The 21,814-nt window shown below is 45.3% G+C and overlaps 1 protein-coding gene across 1 annotated transcript in view; it reads left to right on the top strand.

Moving 5' to 3' along the window:
• Nucleotides 1–21,579, top strand: part of LOC147124337 (G protein-coupled receptor 54-like) — a 44,774-nt gene extending 23,195 nt beyond the window's left edge. Inside the window, exons 3-5 of the mRNA XM_086005449.1 lie at nt 6,505–6,640; nt 7,566–7,804; nt 21,057–21,579. Of these exons, the coding sequence (XP_085861575.1) occupies nt 6,505–6,640; nt 7,566–7,804; nt 21,057–21,407 (726 nt within the window). The 3' untranslated portion in view covers nt 21,408–21,579. The remainder of the gene's footprint in view (nt 1–6,504; nt 6,641–7,565; nt 7,805–21,056) is intronic.
• Nucleotides 21,580–21,814: the final 235 nt, after the last annotated feature.

Consider the following 21,814-nt stretch of genomic DNA (forward strand, 5'->3'; position numbering starts at 1 on the left):
GATTTGGGGGTCTTTGTACATGAATCACAGAATGTGCAGGTAGTGCAAGCAATTAGGAAGGCAGATGGTATGTTAGCCTTTAATGCAAGGGGGTTGGAGTATAAGAGTAAAGAAGACTTACTGAAATTATATAGGGCTTTGGTGAGACCACATCTGGAGTACTGTGTACAGTTTTGGTCTCCTTCCCGAAGGAAAGATAGACTTGCTTCAGAGAGGGTGCAACGAAGGTTCACTAGATTGATTTCTGGGATGAGAGGGCTGTCCTATGAGAAGAGATTGAGTAGAATGGACCTATATTCTCAGTCGATGAGCATATTCAAGATCAATAGATTTTGGGGCATTAAAGGAATCGAGGGATATGGGGGATAGGGCAGGATAATGGTGTTGATGTAGAAGTTCAGCCATGATCTTATTGAATGGCAGAGTAGGCTCAATGGGCCATATGGCCTACTCCTGCTCCTATTTCTTCTGTTCTTATGTTGGGTTGCTCATTGCAACTCATTCTTTGAATTGGGCCAGGGACCTTTAATGATTATCTGAAGAATGGCACCTCCACTTCAGTGTCAGCCTAGTTTATGTACTCAAATCCTGGATTGGGACTTGATGCACAAATCCATTGGCACATGGTTTCTTTACACATTTATGCATAATTTTCTAATTAAATAAAGCACACATGCCTCACTGCCTGAAAGGGTGGTAGAGGCAGAAACCCTCACCACATTTAAAAAGTGCTTGGATGTACACCTTGAAGTGCTGTAACCTACAGGGCTACGGACCAAGAGCTGGAAAGTGGGATTAAGCTGGATAGCTCTTTGTCGGCCGGTCTGGACACAATGGACCGAAATGGCCTCCTTCCGTGCTGTAAATTTCTATAATTCTATGTAAACCACTTGCCTAAATTCCTGAGAAAATCTCATTAGAGGAGGTTTGTATAGGGAAATTCACAAAAAAAATGCCAAAGTAGCCTAATTTGGGTAATTTCATTTTCGATTCCATACAGCACGCTTATAGAAAACTAAAGACCAGTGATTAAAACATGCATGGCAACTCTCAGTGCATATGTAGCTATTTAAATCTTTTACAAATTCCAATCTATCTTCCATAACATTGCACAAGGGTAGTCGAGGCTGATTAGAATTTTTCAGGTCAAGCAGGGTTAGACGGTAGAGGATAATGGAACCAACGTAGGGGAGCAGGGAGGTGGGGAAGAGAAATGCAGGACAGGATGGGAAGCAGGAGAGGAAAGGAGAGGAGGCATGGGGAGTGGAAGAGAGGAAAGAAGACCAGGGAGGAGAGGAGGGGACTAAGGAAAGCAGAGGAGGAGGAGGTGATGAAGAGGAAGGTGGGAAAAGGGTAAGGGCAAGAGAAAATGGGACTGCTGAAGAAGGGGATTTCAGATCAGCAAGGGGACAGAGGCAAGAACAACAAGCCATCAAGGGAGGAGAAATATAGACAGTGGGGAAGGGGGTGCAATGGGTCAAATTCCTGTTCCTCGGTAGTCCCAAATCTTATTGGGTGGGTGGGTGGGTGGGGGGCAGCGAGCTGAAATCTTGCTTCGGGATTAAGGGTTGAAATCTTGCTGAAAGTGGGAGCCAGGGAGGCAAAATCTTGCTGAATTAGGTTTTGTGCTTCTCCCACATCATTGAAAGGGCCCTAGCCAAAGTCACAAATGACATAGAAACATAGAAGATAGGAGCAGGAGTAGGCCATTCGGCCCTTCGAGCCTGCTCCGCCATTCAATGTGATCATGGCTGATCATCCAAATTCAGTACCCTGTCCCTGCCTTCTCCCCATATCCCTTGATCCCTTTAGCCTCAAGAAATATATCCAACTCTTTCTTGAATATATTTAATGAACTGGCCTCCACCACCCTCTGTGGCAGAGAATTCCACAGGTTCACCACTCTCTGGGTGAAGAAATTCCTCCTCCTTTCAGTCCTAAATGGCTTACCCCTTATCCTTAGACTATGACCCCTGGTTCTGGACTCCCCGGCCATCAGAAACATCCTTTCTGCATCTAGTCTGTCCAGACCTGACAGAATTTTATAGGTTTCGATGAGATCCCCTCTCAATCTTCTAAACTCCAGTGAGTATAAGCCCAATCGACACAATCTCTCCTCGTACGTCATTCCTGCCATCCCAGGTATCAGCCTGGTGAATCTTCGCTGCACTCCCTCCATGGCAAGAACGTCCTTCCTCAGGTAAGGTGACCAAAACTGCACACAATACTCAAGGTGCGGTCTCACCAAGGCCCTGCACAACTGCAGCAAGACATCCTTGTTCTTGTACTCGAACCCTCTTGCTACGAAGGCCAACATACCATTTGCCTTCTTAACCGCCTGCTGCACCTGCATGCTTACCTTCAGCGACTGGTGCACAATAACACCCAGGTCTCTTTGCACTTCCCCTTCTCCCAATCTATTGCCATTCAAATAATAATCTGCCTTCCTGTTTTTGCCACCAAAGTGGATAACCTCACATTTATCCACATTATAGTGCATTTGCCATGTTTCTGCCCAATCACCCAACCTGTCCAAATCGTACTGGAGTTTCACGACATCCTCCTCACAGCTTACCCTCCCACTCAGCTTTGTGTCGTCTGCAAATTTGGAGATATTACATCCAATTCCCTCGTCCAGATCATTAATATATATTGTGTACAGCTGGGGTCCTAGGACCGATCCTTGTGGTACCCCACTAGTCACTGCCTGCCACTCGGAAAATGACCCGTTTATTCCAACTCTTTGCTTTCTGTCTGCCAACCAGTTCTCTATCCAAGTCAATACCTTGCCCCCGATCCCATGTGCCTTAATTTTGCACGCTAATCTCTTATGTGGGACCTTATTGAAAGCCTTCTGAAAGTCCAAATACACCACATCCACTGGTTCTCCCTTATCTATTTTACCAGTTACATCCTCAAAAAATTCCAGTAGATTAGTCAAGCATGATTTACCTTTTGTAAATCCATGTTGACTTTGTCCGATCCTGTCACTGCTTTCCAAGTGCTCTGCTATTACATCTTTTATAATAGACTCTAGCATTTTCCCCACTACCGATGTCAGGCTTACCGGTCTATAATTCCCTGCTTTTTCTCTACCACCTTTTTTGAATAGTGGGGTAACATTAGCTACCCTCCAATCCATGGGTACTGTTCCAGAGTCTATCGAGTTCTGGAAGATGACCAGCAATGCATCTACTATCTCTAGGGCCACTTCCTTAAGTACCCTGGGATGTAGACCATCAGGCCCTGGGGATTTATCGGCCTTCAGTCCCATCAATTTTCCTAACACCATTTCCCTACAAATACTGATTTCTTTCAGTTCCTCCCTCTCATTAGACCCTATGTTCCCCGGCATCTCTGGGAGGTTATTTGTGTCCTCCTTTGTGAAGACAGAACCAAAGTATGTATTTAGTTGGTCTGCCATTTCTTTTTTTCCCATTATAAATTCCCCTGATTCTGACTGTAAGGGACCTATGCTTGACTTCACCAATCTTTTTCCCTTCACATATCTATAAAAGCTTTTACAGTCAGTTTTTATGTTCCCAGCTAGCTTACTCTCATATTCTATTTTCCCTTTCTTAATTAATCCCTTTGTCCTCCTTTGTTGAATCCTAAACTGCTCCCAATCCTCAGGATTATTGCTTTTTCTAGCCAATTTATATGTCCTCTCCTTGGATCTTATGCTATCCCTAATTTCCCTTGTTAGCCACGGTTGAGTCACCTTTTTTGTTTTATTTTTATGCCAAACTGGGATGAACAAATTCTGTAGCTCATCCATTCGGTCTTTGAATGTTTGCCATTGCCTATCCACCGTCAACCCTTTGAGCGCCATTCCCCAATCAATCCTACTCAACTCGCTCCTCAGACCATCGTAGTTTCCTTTATTTAAATTGAGGACCCTTGTCTCTGGGTCAACTACTTCATTCTCCATCTTAATGAAGAATTCGATCATATTATGATCGCTTCGACCCAAGGGGCCTCGTACAACAAGATTGCTAATTAATCCTTTCTCGTTACATAATACCCAGTCTAAGATGGCCTGATCTCTGGTTGGTTCCTCGACATATTGGTCCAGGAAACCATCCCGTAAACACTCCAGGAATTCCTCCTCCACAGTATTGTTACTAATTTGGTTGGCCCAATCTATATGTAGATTAAAGTCACCCATGATGACTGCTGTGCCCTTATTGCACACTTCTTTAATTTCCCTTTTAATGCCATCCCCAACCTCCGCCTTACTGTTTGGAGGTCTATATACCACTCCCACTAATGTTTTTTTCCCCTTTAGTATTTCTCAATTCTACCCATACAGATTCCACATCATCAGAGCTAATATCCTTCATTGCACTTGTATTAATCCCTTCTTTAACATCCCCTATGACTGTGACCGTGCTGCATTAACCCTCCTTGTCCTCCTCGCCCTCGCTGCAAACTTTGACATGGTTAACCATACTATCCTACACCAATGCCTTGCCCCCATTATCAACCTTGTTTGGTTCCAATCTTAGTACAGGTAGACTATCCTTTATCCGAAAACCTCGGGACCAGCCGTGTTTCGGTTTTCGGAAAATTTCGGATTTCGGAAGATATTTTATAAGACTGGGAAATTTGTCGGGGGTGGGTCGGCGGGGGTCAGGGTCGGCGGGGGGGTCGGTGGGGGTCCGCGGGGGGGTCGGCGGGGGGTCGGGGGTGGAGGTCGTCGGTGGGGGTCGGCGGGGGTCGGGGTCGGCGGGGGGGGTCGGCGGGAGTCGGGGTCGGCGGGGGGGTCGGCGGGGGTCGGCGGGGGGGTCGGCGGGAGTCGGGGTCGGCGGGGGTCCGTGGGGGGGTCGGCAGGAGTCGGGGTTGGCGGGGGGGGTCGGCGGGGGTCCGCGGGGGGGGTCGGCGGGGGGGTCGGCAGGGGTCCGCGGGGGGGTCGGCGGGAGTCGGGGTCCGCGGGGGGGTCGGGGTCGGCGGGGGGGTCGGTGGGGGTCCGCGGGGGGTTGTCGGCGGGGGTCGGGGTCGTGCGCCACTCTGATCATGTCGTGCGCACGACTTACGCTGAACGAAAAAACCTTCGGTTTTTAGAGGGTTTCGGTTTTCGGAAGTTCGGATAAAAGGTAGTCTACCTGTATCGGAATGCAGCAAAATCATCTCCAGCAATGGCTTTGCTTCCTGTCCCCAATCTGTTACCTCCTGAGTATTTCAAGGATCAATCCTTAGCCCACTCCTCTTCCTCATCTCCATGCTGACCCTAAGCAACTTCTTCCACTGACAAGGGGGTCAGCTTCTATATGTGATGACACCCAGCTCTACCTCTCCACAACCCCTCAACCCTTCTACTGTTTCTGTGCTGTGAGACTGCTTCTCTGACATCCAGTTCTTTAATGAGCCACAATTTTTTCCAACTAAACATTGGAGATCAAAGCCATTGTCTTCAGCCTCCACCACAAACTCCACACCCTTGCCTCCAGTTCCATTCCCTCTCCCTGGCCACTATTTCAGGCTAAATCAGACTGTTTGCAACCTTGGCATTCTATTTGACCGTGAGCTGAGCTTCTGACCCCATATCCTCTCCATTAGAAAGATGGCCTTGATAACATCGCCTGCCTCCGCACCTATGTCAGTCCATTTGCTGCAGAAACCCTTGTTCATGTCTTTGTCACCTCTGGAAATGACTATTCCAATGCTTTCCTGGCTGGCCTACCATCCTGCACACTCGGCACATCCAAAACTCTACTTCCCATACCCTATCCCGCACAATGTTCCAGTCTTTGCTGATCTAAATTGGTTCCCAGTCCACCCAATGCCTCAAACTTAAAATTTCCATCCTCATTTTTAAGTCTCTTCATGGCCTCACCCCTCCCTATCTCTGTATCCTCCTGCAGCAATACAAACCTCTCCCCCCTCAGAACTCTGGCCTCTTGTGCATCACCCCTCCCTTCATCCCGATATTGGTGGCAGTGCCTTCAGCCACCTAGACCTCAGCTCTGGAATTCCCTCCCTAAACGCCTCAGCCTCTCCCCCTTCCTCTCCTCCTAGAAGACCCTGCTTAAAATCATCCTTCTTGACTAAGCTCTTGGTCAACCTTGCTAATATCTCCTTCTTTGGCCTGGTATCACTTTTTTTGATTATGCATCTGTGAAGCTTCTTGGGATGTTTTTCTATGTTAAAAATGCGACAAAAAATGCAAATTGTTGTTGTTGTTAAAGGTGAAAAACTTGCTCACTGTGGGGAGGAGAATTCTGGAGGGCAAAATGTTGATGGGGGAGGTTTAAGGCCGAGATCTTGCCCAGTGATGGGGAGAATATTTTTACCTAATAGACTGATGATTGGGATTTCTTAGTGTCACGTAAATTTATGTCCAGCCCCATTGCAATCAATTGGTCGCTTAACATTACGTTTACAGTGCTACCTTTTGAGTTTTCAGTCCACTCTCTGTTTTCACTATATTGTACATATTACTTGCGATCGCTTGATCATTTGTTAATTCCAATCTCTTTCTCTTCCTCTCATATATCTTTCCAGGTTACTGTTCAGGCCACTTGCATCACTCTCACTGCCATGAGTGTCGACCGTTACTATGCCACCGTGTACCCACTGCAGTCACTCCGTCACCGTACACCCAGAGTTGCTATGGCAATCAGTGTGGGCACTTGGATAGGTAAGACTCTCTTCTTGTGAACATAACATATTTGTCTGCAGCTCATTTTTCTCCTCCCTCTCACCGTTTCTTTTCATTCTCCTTACCAACTACATTGTCTGTCCTGATTATAATATTGTATGCAAAGCCATTTCTTTTAAATGTATTTTTCTTACCTGCTTTGTTTAGTTTTATAAATTATGTTGATGATCCAGCATTCTTAATTGTTTCCTATAAGAACCTTTTATTTTTTATTGAAAGGTGGCTTTGGAATACTGTAATTACTTTGTGCACTGATATTACCAAGCAAGAACTGAATCATCCAATTAGTCAGACATTATGTGCATTTTTGGTGAATAATGGAGGAAATGCTTGTTTAAGACAGAAATAAGTGGTTTATAATAAATAGTACTTTAATTGTATCCTTTTCAATAATTAGGTGATGTCCATTTTGTAAGAAATGATGAAGTTTGATACAATGAGTAAATTTTTTGTCTTCACCACATATAGGGGATATTCTGGTGGAGTGGATTTCCCACCTGTTATACATTCTATAACAGGTGACCGATCCATTCCGTCAGATTTCAGGCCTTGCCTTAAAGACAGAAATTTACCACAGTGTCTCCTTGAACTGATAGCTAGAATGCAATTTTGCATGATTATATATATATTCAACTTATTATTCCTTGTAAAGTGCCATGGAAAATTTTGTTTGTTAAAGAAACTATATACGTAAATAGTAAAGAAATGGTGGTTTCAGCTTATTCCTAATTTTCAGCCGGTTTTAACATTCACCTTTGCTGTTGTCATTAAAGAACAATGGAAAATATTATGCATAATTCAGTTTGTTTTCATGGTCAACAAATGTAATCTTCAAAGTTTATAGTATTCTGAGCAGTCTGAAAAATAATTTGACAATTCTTTTCTTTTTGCATGCACTTGACAGGGTCACTTGTTCTATCCATTCCTGTTGCAATGTTCCAAAAACTGGACACAGGCTATTGGTATGGACCACAGATCTACTGTACTGAGTCATTTCCATCAGTCCATGATCAGCAGGCCTATATTCTCTACACTTTTTTGGCTATGTATCTATTACCCCTGATCACAATTTGTGTCTGTTATGCCTTCATGTTGAAAAGAATGAGCAGACCTGTGGTAGAACCAATGGACAATAACTACCAGGTAAGAACTTAGATATTTGTTTTATATTCCACTAATTACCTCCCCTTTTTCTCTTCCCTCTCTTGAACGCATTGAATTTTGCTAGGGTAAAGTTATATGGGTGCCAACAGCTCTCTAATGTCTCACCCAAGTGCCTATTCTACATCTGTAAGCCAAGACACTTGGGGGGTGATTTTCATTCAGAGGTCAGGAAGGAGGCCGGACTACAACTTTCAGGGTTGTAGTCCCGCCTCCATCGAGATGCGGCCAATCCACGCGATTTTAACTTGATTGACCTTGTTGAGCCCGCCCAGCGGGCTCAGCAGGCCAATTAAGGGCCACCCGGCAACAGGTGACATCACAGATTGACATTTCATCTGTCAAGACGTTTTGACAGATGAAATATCAGTGTTTCACAGCTGTTTGAAGCTGTCAAACACTGACAGTCTTACTTCTAACATGAGTCCTTCTACACAGACTCAGTTAGAAATCTCACCGGCACAGAAAGCTGCAGGCTGTCACTTTTGACAGATCGCAGCCATTCTGCTTTCTGTGCCGGTTAGATGATGGACTCCCGAAACCTAGAGGAAGGAAGGCTTAAAAGGTAAGTACAGGTAATTTAAACTTCTTTACACACTTTAGACACACCAAACACACTCACCTAAACAACAACTTCTTGACCCCCTCCAAGTCCTTCAACCCGACGGCCCGACTCCTCTAACTTGGCGTGGTTTGGAGCCGTCGGGAATCCCACACTTCAAGCTTTAAAATAGGGATTAGGCTAAAAACTGCCTGTTAACTACCTGTTACCAGGCAGTTAATTGGCACTAATCCCTTCCCGCCTCGGGTAGGCGGGTCCCAGTGCGGGGCAGGTACCCGCCTCCTTTGAAACTTACATGGAGGCGGGTTGGGGGCAGGATGGTGTCAGGACCCCCGAATTCGGGACTTTAACCCCCCGCATGCCTCCAAACCCGACTCCACGGGTCAATGAAAATCGACCCCTTGGTGTTAGTGGGATATTTAACTGTGATGGGATCACCACCAAACCTGGTCCCCACCTGATTTTCATGCACATTTGCAATCAAGAATGGAAGCCCTGACCGGATTATTTTCCCCTCCCTACCTCAGGGGTGCTGAGACTGCAGCACCAGGACTGGAATCTGGAACTTCTTGGTCTGTATAGTGCTACACTAATTGGGGCTTTTATCCCCCAGACCACTGGAAGAACGGAGAAATGCTTTTTGTCTCGAGTGTCATCCGATAATCACATTTCTGTTTACTTGGATGGATTCATAATTCAGTAGCTTTGGGTCATCAATTTAGAGGAAGCTAGCTTTTTTTTCAGCTGAGAAACTATAGTGCAGGGCAACCCCGAATTCAGAGTGCAAAGAATGAAATAATCTGTATTTATATAGCACCTAAGCACATCTCAAAGCACTTCACATCCAATTAATTATTTTTTTGAAGTATAGTCACAGTTGTTCTGTAGGAAAAAGTGGCAGCCAATGTGTACACTAAGGTCCCACAAGTAGCAAATGGGTGAATAAGAACATAAGTAGTAGGAGCAGGAGTAGGAGTAGGCCATACGGCCCCTCGGGCCTGCTCCGCCATTCAATAGGATCATGGCTGATCCAAACCTAGACTCACGTCCACTTCCCTGCCAACTCCCTGTAACCCCTAATTCCCTTATCAGCTAGGAAACTGTCTATCTCCGTTTTCAATTTATTTAATGTTGCAGCTTCCACAGCTCTGAGGTAGCAAATTCCATAGATTTACTACCCTCTGAGTGAAGAAGTTTCTCCTCATCTCAGTTTTGAAAGGGCAGCCCCTTATTCTAAGATTATGCCCCCTAGTTCTAGTCTCACCCATCAGTGGAAACATCCTCCCCGCATCCACCCAATCAAGCCCCCTCACAATCTTATGTTTCGATAAGATCGCCTCTCATTCTTCTGAATTCCAATGAGTAGAGTCCCAACCTACTCAACCTTTCCTCATAAGTCAACCCCCTCATCTCCGGAATCAACCGAGTGAACCTTCTCTGAACTGCCTCGAGAGCAAGTATATCTTTTCTTAAATATGGAAACCAAAACTGTACACAGTATTCCAGGTGTGGCCTCACCAGTACCCTGTATAACTGAAGCAAGACTTCCCTGCTTTTATACTCCTTTCAATAAAAGCCAAGATTCCAAAGCCAAAAGCCAAGAATGGCCAGTTAATGTTTTCTTTTCGGTCGTGTTGGTTAGGAAGGGAGTTGACCAAGACACTAGGAGAACTCTCTGCTCTTCTTTAAATAGTGCCATGGATCTTTTATGTCCACCTTGGTTTAAAATATCATCTACAAGTTGACAATCCCAACAATTCTTTTAGTACTGCACTGGAATGGCTGTCTAGATTACATGCTAGGAGACTCCACAATCTCTGCTACTTCTAGTCTTCTTCTAGCTTGAATTTCTGCTCTCACTGGAGGGTGGTCTTCCAGTCCAAAGAGTGCCTCCCTCTTTGCTGCACCTGCTGCATTAAAACCTCCAATATTTCTTCTTGAAAAGAGCCAGTTCTCTCTCATTTGTAAAAAAAATCTTTACTAAATGCAGCAAGAAGCTTTAAAGATGACTAGCAACCCTTCCAGAGCTGCTGCCATGCTGAAAATTCTTCCTCCCAGCCAAATTGGGAGAGGGAGGGAGAGAGAGAGAAACACAAACTGGGAGAGGGAGGGGTAGAGCAACACAAACTGGGAGAGGGAGGGGTAGAGCAACAGAAACTGGGAGAGGGAGGGGTAGAGCAACACAAACTGGGAGAGGGAGGGAGAGTTCATGCTGGCCTGTGATATGCGCTGTTGTATAACGGGCCGTAATTTGCGGCCCCTACGGGTGCGTACAAGGTGCGCACGCACCCGTAGGGATCGCGCAAGTTCCAGGCATAAGATCTGCTTTTACCAGGAGCAAGAGTTTTAAAAAGTAGAAAAATAATATTTTATCACTCATTTATACTTTAAAAACCCTGTCCAATCAGGTAAGTTTATTTTTAGCCCCATTAAAACATATACATTTTTTCCAAAAGATTTAATTTTTGTTTAAAATATTTAATTAAATGGCATTTTAATTAATTTTAAATAGGTAATTAAAAAAAATATTTCATGTGTTTGTGTATTTTTTTAAGTGATCCCCATTCATACTTATGGGGATTCTGTTTGTACGGAACTCCCATAAGTATGAATGGGGAATTCCCTTCTTCTATTGGTTGGGCCGACCCACGTGTGATCCCAGGAGTGCTTGTTAACCGTGTGCACCCCTGACATACGTTGGCCTCTACCCGGGGAGCCCCAGGAGCACAAATCTCCGTACCTCCTGGACCACCAGGTAAATTTGTAGATTTTTTGCAGGTCGGAGGCGTCCACCTGTGGGAAGCCTCTGACCGCAAATTTTGGGCCAATCATTTTTTTTCAAAATTTTTTATTTTTGTTTAAAATATTTAATTAAATGGCATTTTAATTAATTTAAAAAATGTAATTTGTAAAAATAATTTCATGTGTTAGTGTATTTAAGTGATCCCCATTCGTATGTATGGAGCTCCCATAAGTGTAAATGGGGATTTCCCTTCTTTCATTGGTTGGGCTGGCCCACGTGATCCCAGGGGTGCTTGCGAACCACGTGCACCCCTGGGATATGTGGGCCTCTACCCACGGGTACCCGGAGAGGCCCAGGAGCGCGAATCTACGAACCTCCCGGACCACCAGATAAATTTGTAGATTTTTTGCAGATCGGAAGCCTTTGACCGCAAATTTTGGGCTAATGTGTTTTGTTCAGGGAGTCAGGCAGCTTTGGTGCTTCTTCCTGAAGACGGAGCCTCACCTCCCCGGTGGGGTGTGGGAGTTACTGAATTGAATTTAAGTTTGGATTTGGTTTTCTATATTATTTTTATAACTTTCTGTGTATTGTAAAAAGTCATAACTTTGTACAAAAACTTTAGTTAGCAGTTACTTCTATTGATGTTTTTTGTTGAATCAATGATATTGACTTGGTGTTCCTCAATGCAGACGATACTGTAGAAACATCACAGAAGTAGTTTCTTTATCCTTAAATCTGTCTCTTCTTTTGTGCTCTTTCTTTGATTTATCAATTATGTCAGTCATCTCACTATAAAACAAAAAGTCAAATTTTATTCGGGGCTTGATGATGAGGCACTCAACTAAAGGAAATGCAATTAACATTTGCAAACTGTAGGCAAATGTCATGTGATCAAATGTCATGTGATTAAGCATCACATGAGCAGTGTCGCGTGTTTGAATGCCATGTGATCAAATGTCACATGATCAGATCTCCAGGAATTCGTCAAACCAGAGCTGGCAACCCTAGGTATATAAGATACTAAGTGGAATAGAAAAGGTAAATCTAGAGCACTATTTTAAGTTAAACTATAACTGCAGGATAGCCAAAGTCCAACTAACACTAGGGCTGCGATTTTTCCTCTTGATGCGGCTTGGGGGCGGGACAGCTGCATTCCGGGTTCCAATCCCGCCCCCAACGACGTCCGACGCACAGACGCTATTTTGCGTCAATTGGCCCTGTGGGCTTGCTGGCCAATTAAGAGAAAGCCGGTGTCAGATGACGTCAGTTGATGACGTGTCATCTGCTGGTTTTCTTAAAGGGGCCACACTTTTTTTTGACAGCTGATTTTTCTGTGTTTAACAGCATTGAGGTGCTGCAAACACTGACGATCACTGTACAAAGGTGAGCGCTTGCACCCAGGCTCTCCAGTGATGCCCTCCTTAGGCTAGAATAGATGGCAGCTGCAGGTGAGGTTACAGAAGCGATCCATCACTGGTGAGAGGTTCTCCCAATGAGGTAGGACTACACAAACAATTCAAAACTTGTCACCTACAGAAAAGTCTAACGGCTGAAAATTCAGTAGCCTTAGCGCCTCATTTGAGGCGCTAGAGGGCCTTGCGCCGGAGTTATGGCCAGTAGTGAAATTCCCTGGGGCCCTAAATCGGCGTTGCTCCGGTAGCGCTGCGCCGGCACCGATGACGTCATCGGTGTGCGCAGCGTCCCAGTTGCCGTGGTAACCCGCCCGAACTCCGAAATTGAGTTGCGGCCGCCTCGCCCGTGGCAGCTGCAACCAGCGTTTTGTCAGAGGTGCCTTACTGCAGTTAGCGCCGGCGCATTAAAGGCCCCGCGGCGGCCGGCCGCTTTCCCGCCGGCCGCCTGCCCGCAGCTCCCTCCCCGGACTTCTCTTCCCCCCCCCCCCCCACCCCGGAACAGATGCAAGCCCGGCACTTGTCCGAGGTGCCGGGCTCATTTTTAAGCAGATTTGCGCGGGCCGTGGCCGGGTGCAGGCAGCTCCTCCTTAACGGAAGGAGGAGGCCTGCACTTCCCCAGCCTGCCGCACCGCATCGGGTGCCACAGCACCGGAATTGCGGCGCGAAACGGCAGTTAGCGCCCTTTTCCAGGCGCTAAGACCCTTCAGTAGCGCCGGCAGCCGTTTGGGCGCGGCGCCACTGAATTTTTGGCGCGCGCAGGGGACTTAGCGCCGGCACTAATTTCCGGCGCTAAAGCCCTGGCTAAGCCAAAACCCAATTTCTTGGCCTAAATACATTAAAAATGAATTTCCCAACATTTTTTTACCTCTGAAACTCACCAGTGTACCATTGGATCCTTCACACCGCTCTGCAGCTGTCATCAATGCACAAACATTACAGTAGGCCCACAGCACGCCACACTTACCTGGCGTGGTGTCCGGACGTCGGGAAGCCCGCAGTAGACCTGTCAAAATTGCAAAAAGCCTCTTAACTGCCTGTTAACAAGCAGTTAAGTGCCTATAATCTTCTTCCCGCTGCTAGGTATCGGGTCCATACGTAAATTGGGGACCCGACACCTGGGAAGATTGATTGGAGATGGGTTGACAGCGGGTTTCTGACCTGCTGTCAATCTTTGTCCCACCTCCAAACCCGCCCCCTGAGCGCCGGCAAAATTTCCCCCTAGGTAATGGGAAGAGAGAGGAATGCTTATTGCAGGAAAGATTTTCAAAGAAGCAGTGCAAGAGCATGGCTCTGCCCCAAGTCACGGCACCAGGAGCTGTTGTAAATTAACAACTGCAATATGTAGGAGACACTGAGTGTGATGAGCATGAAAGTACAGAACAAGGGTACACTTTCCCATACTGGGTCAACTCACATCCACACAACAGTAAGAGTGATTTGGGAAAGACAAACCGCTCCTTGAAAAGAAAATCAATCACTTCAATGCAGTTGATTTTTTTTTTCTCATTCTTGCTGGACAGCAGTCATGAACAAATTTGCCACAGTAGTGACATTTATTCATGCAGATCTCCTGATTATTTAACATCGTATTCTTGTACAAGTAGTTATTTATTTGTTTGTTGAAATCAGGAATGGATATTTATTTTTGCACTTGTAGTTACATTGTTATTTATTTAAAAGCAAGTGGCTTGGCTATTTATTTCTGTTAATGGTTGACCAACAACATCAGATCAGTATGAACATGTTTTATTCATTTGTGAAATTGGAGTTTTGAATTAACTCTTAAGTTTCAACTGATTATTAATAGTAAAAATGCACTGACTGAATATTTAACACCATGTAGCAATAACCAATAAATATTTATCTTTATAGATAGATGCAGGTAAAAATTAATAATAACATTATGCGGAGGTTGGGGATGGCATTAAAAGGGAAATTAGAGAAGCATGCAATAAGGCAGTCATCATGGGTGACTTTAATCTACATATAGATTGGACTAACCAAATTAGTAACAATACTGTGGAGGAGGAATTCCTGGAGTGTTTGCGGGATGGTTTCCTGGACCAATATGTCGAGGAACCAACCAGAGATCAGGCCATAGACTGGGTATTATGTAACGAGAAAGGATTAATTAGCAATCTTGTTGTACGAGGTCCCTTGGGTCGGAGCAATCATAATATGATAGAATTCTTCATTAAGATGGAGAATGAAGTAGTTGACTCGGAGACTAGGGTCCTGAATTTAAATAAAGGAAACTACGATGGTCTGAGGCGCGAGTTGGGTAGGATTGATTGGGGAATGTCACTCAAAGGGTTGACGGTGGATAGGCAATGGCAAACATTCAAAGAATGCATGGATGAACTACAGAATTTGTTCATCCCAGTTGGCATAAAAATAAAACAAAAAAGGTGACTCAACCGTGGCTAACAAGGGAAATTAGGGATAGCATAAGATCCAAGGAGAGGACATATAAATTGGCCAGAAAAAGCAGTAAACCTGAGGATTGGGAGCAGTTTAGGATTCAACAAAGGAGGACAAAGGGATTAATTAAGAAGGGGAAAATAGAATGAGAGTAAGCTTGCAGGGAACATAAAAACTGACTGAAAGCTTTTATAGATATGTGAAGAGAAAAAGATTGGTGAAGTCAAGCGTAGGTCCCTTGCAGTCAGAATCAGGGGAATTTATAATGGGGAACAAAGAAATGGCTAACCAATTAAATACATATTTCGGTTCTGTCTTCACAAAGGAGGACACAAATAACCTCCCAGAGATGTTGGGGAACATAGGGTCTAAGGAGAGGGAGGAACTAAATGAAATCCGTATTTGTAGGGAAATGGTGTTAGGGAAATTGATGGGTTGAAGGCCGATAAATCCCCAGGGCCTGATAATCTACATCCTAGGGTACTTAAGGAAGTGGCCCCAGAAATAGTAGATGCATTGCTGATCATCTTCCAACATTCGATGGAATCTGGAACAGTATCCATGGATTGGAGGGTAGGTAATATTACCCCACTATTCAAAAAAGGTGGTAGAGAGAAAACGGGGAATTACAGACCGGTAAACCTGACATCGGTAGTGGGGAAAATGCTAGAGTCCATTATAAAAGATGTAATAGCAGAGCACTTGGAAAACAGTGACAGGATCAGAGAAAGTCAACATGGATTTACAAAAGGTAAATCGTGCTTGACTAATCTACTGGAATTTTTTGAGGATATAACTGATAAATAGATAAGGGCGAACCAGTGGATGTGGTGTATTTGGACTTTCAGAAGGCTTTCGATAAGGTCCCGCATAAGAGATTAGCATGTAAAGTTAAGGCACATGGGATTGGGGGCAAGGTATTGACTTGGATAGAGAACTGGTTAGCAGACAGAAAGCAAAGAGTTCGAATAAACAGGTCTTTTTCCGAGTGGCAGGCAGTGACTAGTGGGGTACCGCAGGGATTGGTCCTTGGACCCCAGCTATTCACAATATATATTAATGATCTAGACAAAGGAACTAGATGTAATATCTCCAAATTTGCAGACGACATAAAGCTGGGTGGGCGTGTGTGCTGTGAGGAGGATGCCGAGAAACTCCAGGATGATTTGGACATGTTGGGTGATTGGGCAGAAGCATGGCGGATACAATATAACGTGGATAAATGTGAGGTTATCCACTTTGGTGGCAAAAACAGGAAGGCAGATTATTATCTGAATGGCAATAAATTGGGAGAAGGAGAAGTGCAACGAGACCTGGGTGTCCTTGTGCACCAGTCGCTGAAGGTAAGCATGCAGGTGCAGCAGGCAGTTACAAAGGGAAATGGTATGTTGGCCTTCGTAGCGAGAGGGTTTGAGTACAGGAACAAGGATGTCTTGCTGCAGTTGTACAGGGCCTTGGTGAGACCGCACCTTGAGTATTGTGTGCAGTTTTGGTCGCCTTATCTGAGGAAGGATGTTCTTGCCATGGAAGGAGTTCAGCGAAGATTCACCAGGCTGATACCTGGGATGGCAGGAATGACGTATGAGGAGAGATTGGGTTGATTGGGCTTATACTCGCTGGAGTTTAGAAGAATGAGAGGGGATCTCATTGAAACTTATAAAATTCTGACAGGATTGGACAGACTAGATGCAGGAAGGATGTTCCCGATGGTCGGGGAGTCCAGAACCAGGGGTCACAGTCTAAGGATAAGGGGTAAGCCATTTAGGACAGAAATGAGGAGGAATTTCTTCACCCAGAGAGTGGTGAACCTGTGGAATTCTCTACCACGGAAGGCAGTAGAGGCCAATTCATTAAATATATTCAAGAAGGAGTTGGATATATTTCTTAAGGCTAAAGGGATCAAGGGGTATGGGGAGAAAGCGGGGATCGGGTACAGAATTTGGATGATCAGCCACGATCGCATTGAATGGCGGAGCAGGCTCGAAAGGCCGAATGGCCTACTCCTGGTCCTATCTTCTATGTTTCTGTGTTTCTATTTTAATCCACAGTACTGGATTAACTAAAGGTGATCTGAAACTTGAGCAATTTAATTCAATGAGTCCATGGATACAAGGAATATCACTTTTAAGGGACTAGTACTCTGACTTGAGGTATGTGTATGGAATATACTCACATGTTTGGGCTAAATCAAAGTGGGAACCATGGACCTGACATGTTGGTCAGAGGTGTGAAATCAGTAAAGACTGAGTTCATGATGTATGGCGTCATTAGGGAGGAATTTTGACCAATTTGAAACTATATGGTCCAAAGTTAAGGTATGGGCATTAGATTTATTCATAAAACTTAAGATGAACCAACACATGAACTGGGGCATAATGAAATATCTCTGTTTTGAGAGCCATTAATTCAGGATTGAGGTTGTCAGGTAACATGTTAGTTTCAAGGGAGTACAGTTAGCAGGAACGGAATTAAAGTGGAGGGGAACTTTAAACCCCAAAAAAGGGTGAGTTGGAGTCGGGTGGGAGGTTAGAGTTAAAAAACAGAATCCCGACCCTAACCCGCCCACTTCCGGTTTTAACTGTGGGGGACCGGACAGCCAACCTGCTCCCAGGAGGTGGGTGGTGCATGGGCCAGAATTTGCGGTGGGTATAACGACGTACTCGAGTACACCGTCAAACTGCCTTTGAAATGGCCCTCAAGTTCGGGATTTCCAAATCCTGAACTTGCCATCTGTCAACATACACATTGACAGGTCATCCGCACGAGTGAAGAAAAACCAACTGCTGGCGCAGAATTGGGCTATTTGCCCACCAACTGCCCAGCAATTCCGTGTGGAAAATTTTACGGTTGATGCAAACAGGCATAGGGCCTGTTTGCATCAGCATAAGGGGATACCTCAGGCATGTTTTAACGATTTTCATTTCGGAAATTGGACAGTTTAATTGTATCACGAGTTTTTCTTGATTCTGCAAAAAATTGAGTTTTAATGATGTCGATCATTATTATCGCAAAATTAAATTTTTAGTAACAGAACTAAGATGTAGTGAAGTTGGTGGAATGAAGCTAATTAGGGATTAAATTCCAATCCTGTAAAGTAATTGTAATTAAATCTGATTACGGGATTCCCTTCTGAAATAATGTAAATTCTAATTCTGTTTCCTGATTGGAGGGCCAGGCCCACATAATCCCAGGTACACTTCCGCACAAGCTTTTTCCGAGTGGCAGGCAGTGACTAGTGGGGTACCGCAGGGATCGGTGCTTGGACCCCAGCTATTCACAGTATATATAAATGAACTAGATGAGGGAACTAGATGTAATATCTCCAAATTTGCAGACAACACAAAGCTGGGTGGGCGTGTGTGCTGTGAGGAGGATGCAGAGAAACTCCAGTATGATTTGGACAGGTTGGGTGATTGGGCAGATGCATGGCAAATGCAGTATAATGTGGATAAATGCGAGGTTATCCACTTCGGTGGCAAAAACAGGAAGACAGATTATTATCTGAACGGCAATAGATTGGGAAAAAGGGAAGTGCAACGAGACCTGGGTGTCCTTGTGCACCAGTCGCTGAAGGTAAGCATGCAGGTGCAGCAGGCGGTTAAGAAGGCAAATGGTATGTTGGCCTTCATAGCAAGAGGATTCGAGTAAAGGAGCAAGGATGTCTTGCTGCAGTTGTACAGGGCCTTGGTGAGACCATACCTTGAGTATTGTGTGCAGTTTTGGTCACCTTATCTGAGGAAGGATGTTCTTGCCATGGAGAGAGTGCAGCAAAGATTCATCAGACTGATACCTGGGATGGCAGGAATGACGTATGAGGAGAGATTGGGTCGATTAGGCTTAGATTCGCTAGAGTTTAGAAGAATGAGAGGGGATTGCATTGAAACTTATAAAATTCTAACAGAACTAGACAGACCAGATGCAGGAAGGATGTTCCCGATGGCGGGGGAGTCCAGAACCAGGGGTCACAGTCTAAGGATAAGGGGTAAGCCATTTAGGACTGAGAGGAAGAATTTCTTCACCCAGAGAGTGGTGAACCTGTGGAATTCTCTACCACACAAGGCAGTTGAGGCCAATTCATTAAATATATTCAAGAAGGAGTTAGATATATTTCTTAAGACTAAAGGGATCAAGGGATATGGGGAGAAAGCAGGGACAGGGTGACATAAGAAAACTACTAGGCACTTGGTCTAAGTATTAAACAAGGCTTTAATCAACTGTTTTTCAACATGGCGATCTAGTTGTGTCCTTCACTAGTTCCTGTTAAAGAATGTCCTGAGCAAGCTGGGCCCATGCCCGAGTATTTATGCACTCCAGTACGCAGCATCAGAGCAAGTTTACAAAGGAGGGCCCCCATCAGGTAGGTGCGTACTCTTTCCATAGGTCCGCGGCGTACTCCGGAGCTACGCCACGGACTGCAATTTCGGGGCCATTATTATGAGGCTGGCAGGCCGCATGGTGATCCGCCATTACAAGTTTAACTCTGGCTGGTCAGGTTTCCCGGGCCTTGGGGAACCAGACAGCTAATGGAAGGTGAGGACTGCTGGATCCAACCTTTCTACTTAACTCCTGGATCCAGCGTCCCTGTCTCACCCACCCACTGCGATCAGACACCCTTCCCCCCTCTCCTCCTCCCCTCCCCCCCCCCGAGGCCATCGATTTCCCCCTCCCTCCACGAGGCCTCCGATCTCTCTCTCCCTCCACCCTCGACATCTCCCACCCTGAGGGCTCCGATCCCTCCCTCCGACCTCCGCCCTCCCCCCCGATGCTGCTCCCACCTCTCCCCTCTGGCCCTGATCGTCCTCCAGCTTCCGACCACCCCACCAGCCCTGATACTCCTCCGGTCGCTCCCTTCTGGCCCTGATCGTCCTCCGGCTTCTGACCACCCCACCGACCCTGATACTTCTCCGGCTGCTCCCCTCTGGCCCTGATTGTCCTCCAGCTTCCGACTAGTCCACCAGCCCTGATATTCCTCCAGCCGCTCGCCTCTGGCCCTGATTGTCCTCCAGCTTCTGATCGCCCCACCGGCCCTGCTACTCCTCCGGCTGCCCCCCTCCTGCCCCACTTGTCCTCCGGCTCCTGACTACTGCACCCCCTGATGCTCCTCTGGCCCCCGATTGTCCTCCGGCTCCTGACTACTGCACCCCCTGATGCTCCTCTGGCCCCCGATTGTCCTCCGGCTCCTGACTACTGCACCCCCTGATGCTCCTCTGGCCCCCGATTGTCCTCCGGCTCCTGACTACTGCACCCCCTGATGCTCCTCTGGCCCCCGATTGTCCTCCGGCTCCTGACCACCTCCCCTCACCGTCCCACCCCGATGCTCCTACAGACCCGATCACCCTTCGGCTCCCGAGGTGTGGGTATCAAAAAAATTTACAAAACTTTGCTGACCCCAAAGTAGGGACTTTATAGATACTGCATGACTATTTCAAAATAAATAAATAGAAGGTTTAAGTATGTGGAAAGCATAACTATGCATTAAACTCATTAGGAGCAACTAAATAATTATACACAAATGAAAGTAGGTTGTTTGAAATTGCATTTTTATATATCACCTTGTGTCTCAAAAATGTTCTCATCCAATTCATTTACTCTTTGAAGTGTAGATAAGGATTGGTTGAAAGATGGCACCTCATACAAATCAGTACTCCCTCATTGGTGAACTAAAAGGATCGATTTTAACTGGAGAGGAAAACCGGACAGGGTGTAATACTGGAGGCTGACCCGCTGCTGCCTGTTTCGCGCTAAGTGGGCACAGTTAAAATTGACCACAAAGTGTTTGATTATGTGTTTAGGTCCTGTGGTGGAGCTTGAACCCAAGCCATTTTATATAAGGTAATAAAGAGCAGTGCATATGCTGTATTGTATTTCAAGCATACATATCTCTAGATTGAAGTTGTTGTTGATAAATTGCTCAAGTTTCCACCTTATTTTGTCCTCAATATACTAAACCTTGAACCACATTGCAGTTTGTGTGTTATCCTCTATATCTCAAGAGTAACATATATCAGGATTTCTCTCTTCTGTTAAAGAGCATGTTGTCCATGCCTCGTCTAATCAGAGATCATATTAAAATGGTTCCTTGCTCTCTTTTCACAGATACAACATCTGGCAGAAAGATCAGAGGCTTTGCGCACCAAGGTTTCAAAGATGGTGGTTGTGATTGTCCTTTTCTTCACAATCTGTTGGGGTCCAATACAGCTGTTCATCCTCTTTCAAGCATTTGACTCCAGCTTCAAGCGAAATTATGACACATACAAGATCAAAATCTGGGCGCACTGTATGTCGTATTCCAATTCCTCAATTAATCCCATTGTTTATGCCTTTATGGGGACCAACTTCAGAAAATCTTTTAAAATTGTTTTCCCCTTCTTGTTCAAGAAGAGAGTTGGAAACACAGGTGCACCAGCCCAGAATGCAGAGATGCAGTTTCTGTCATCTGGAACCTGACCTCTTTGTGACAAAAAGGGAAAATAGGAACTATAGCTAAAGAGATGTGCTATTTACTAACACTCCTTCATAAATTGTTTTTATTTACCCAAAATAGAAGAGTTACAAGTAGTTACAAGAATTCTCTGACCTTCTCCCACCACTCTGAGGTGCTTTTATAAATAATAAAAATTCTTCAGACATGATTAATTGACTCAAAGATTGAGGATGATAATTCTCATGAATGAGATAAATATAATAAATTGGAGCTCTCTGATGCTTTCACCTGATATGGTACTAAACCATATGGGTCAGGAAAATTACAGGTTAGATCTCCAGAGCGTGCTGAGTTAGCTGATGTGAGCCAGAGCAGCAGTTAGGGCAGTACAATTTGATTCAACGAGACTAGGATAGGGGAAAAAAATCAG

Source organism: Somniosus microcephalus, chromosome 1 (genome assembly GCF_052327205.1).
Source record: "Somniosus microcephalus isolate GS21.2 chromosome 1, FLI_Smic_1.0, whole genome shotgun sequence".
Classification (NCBI taxonomy): Eukaryota; Metazoa; Chordata; class Chondrichthyes; order Squaliformes; family Somniosidae; genus Somniosus; species Somniosus microcephalus.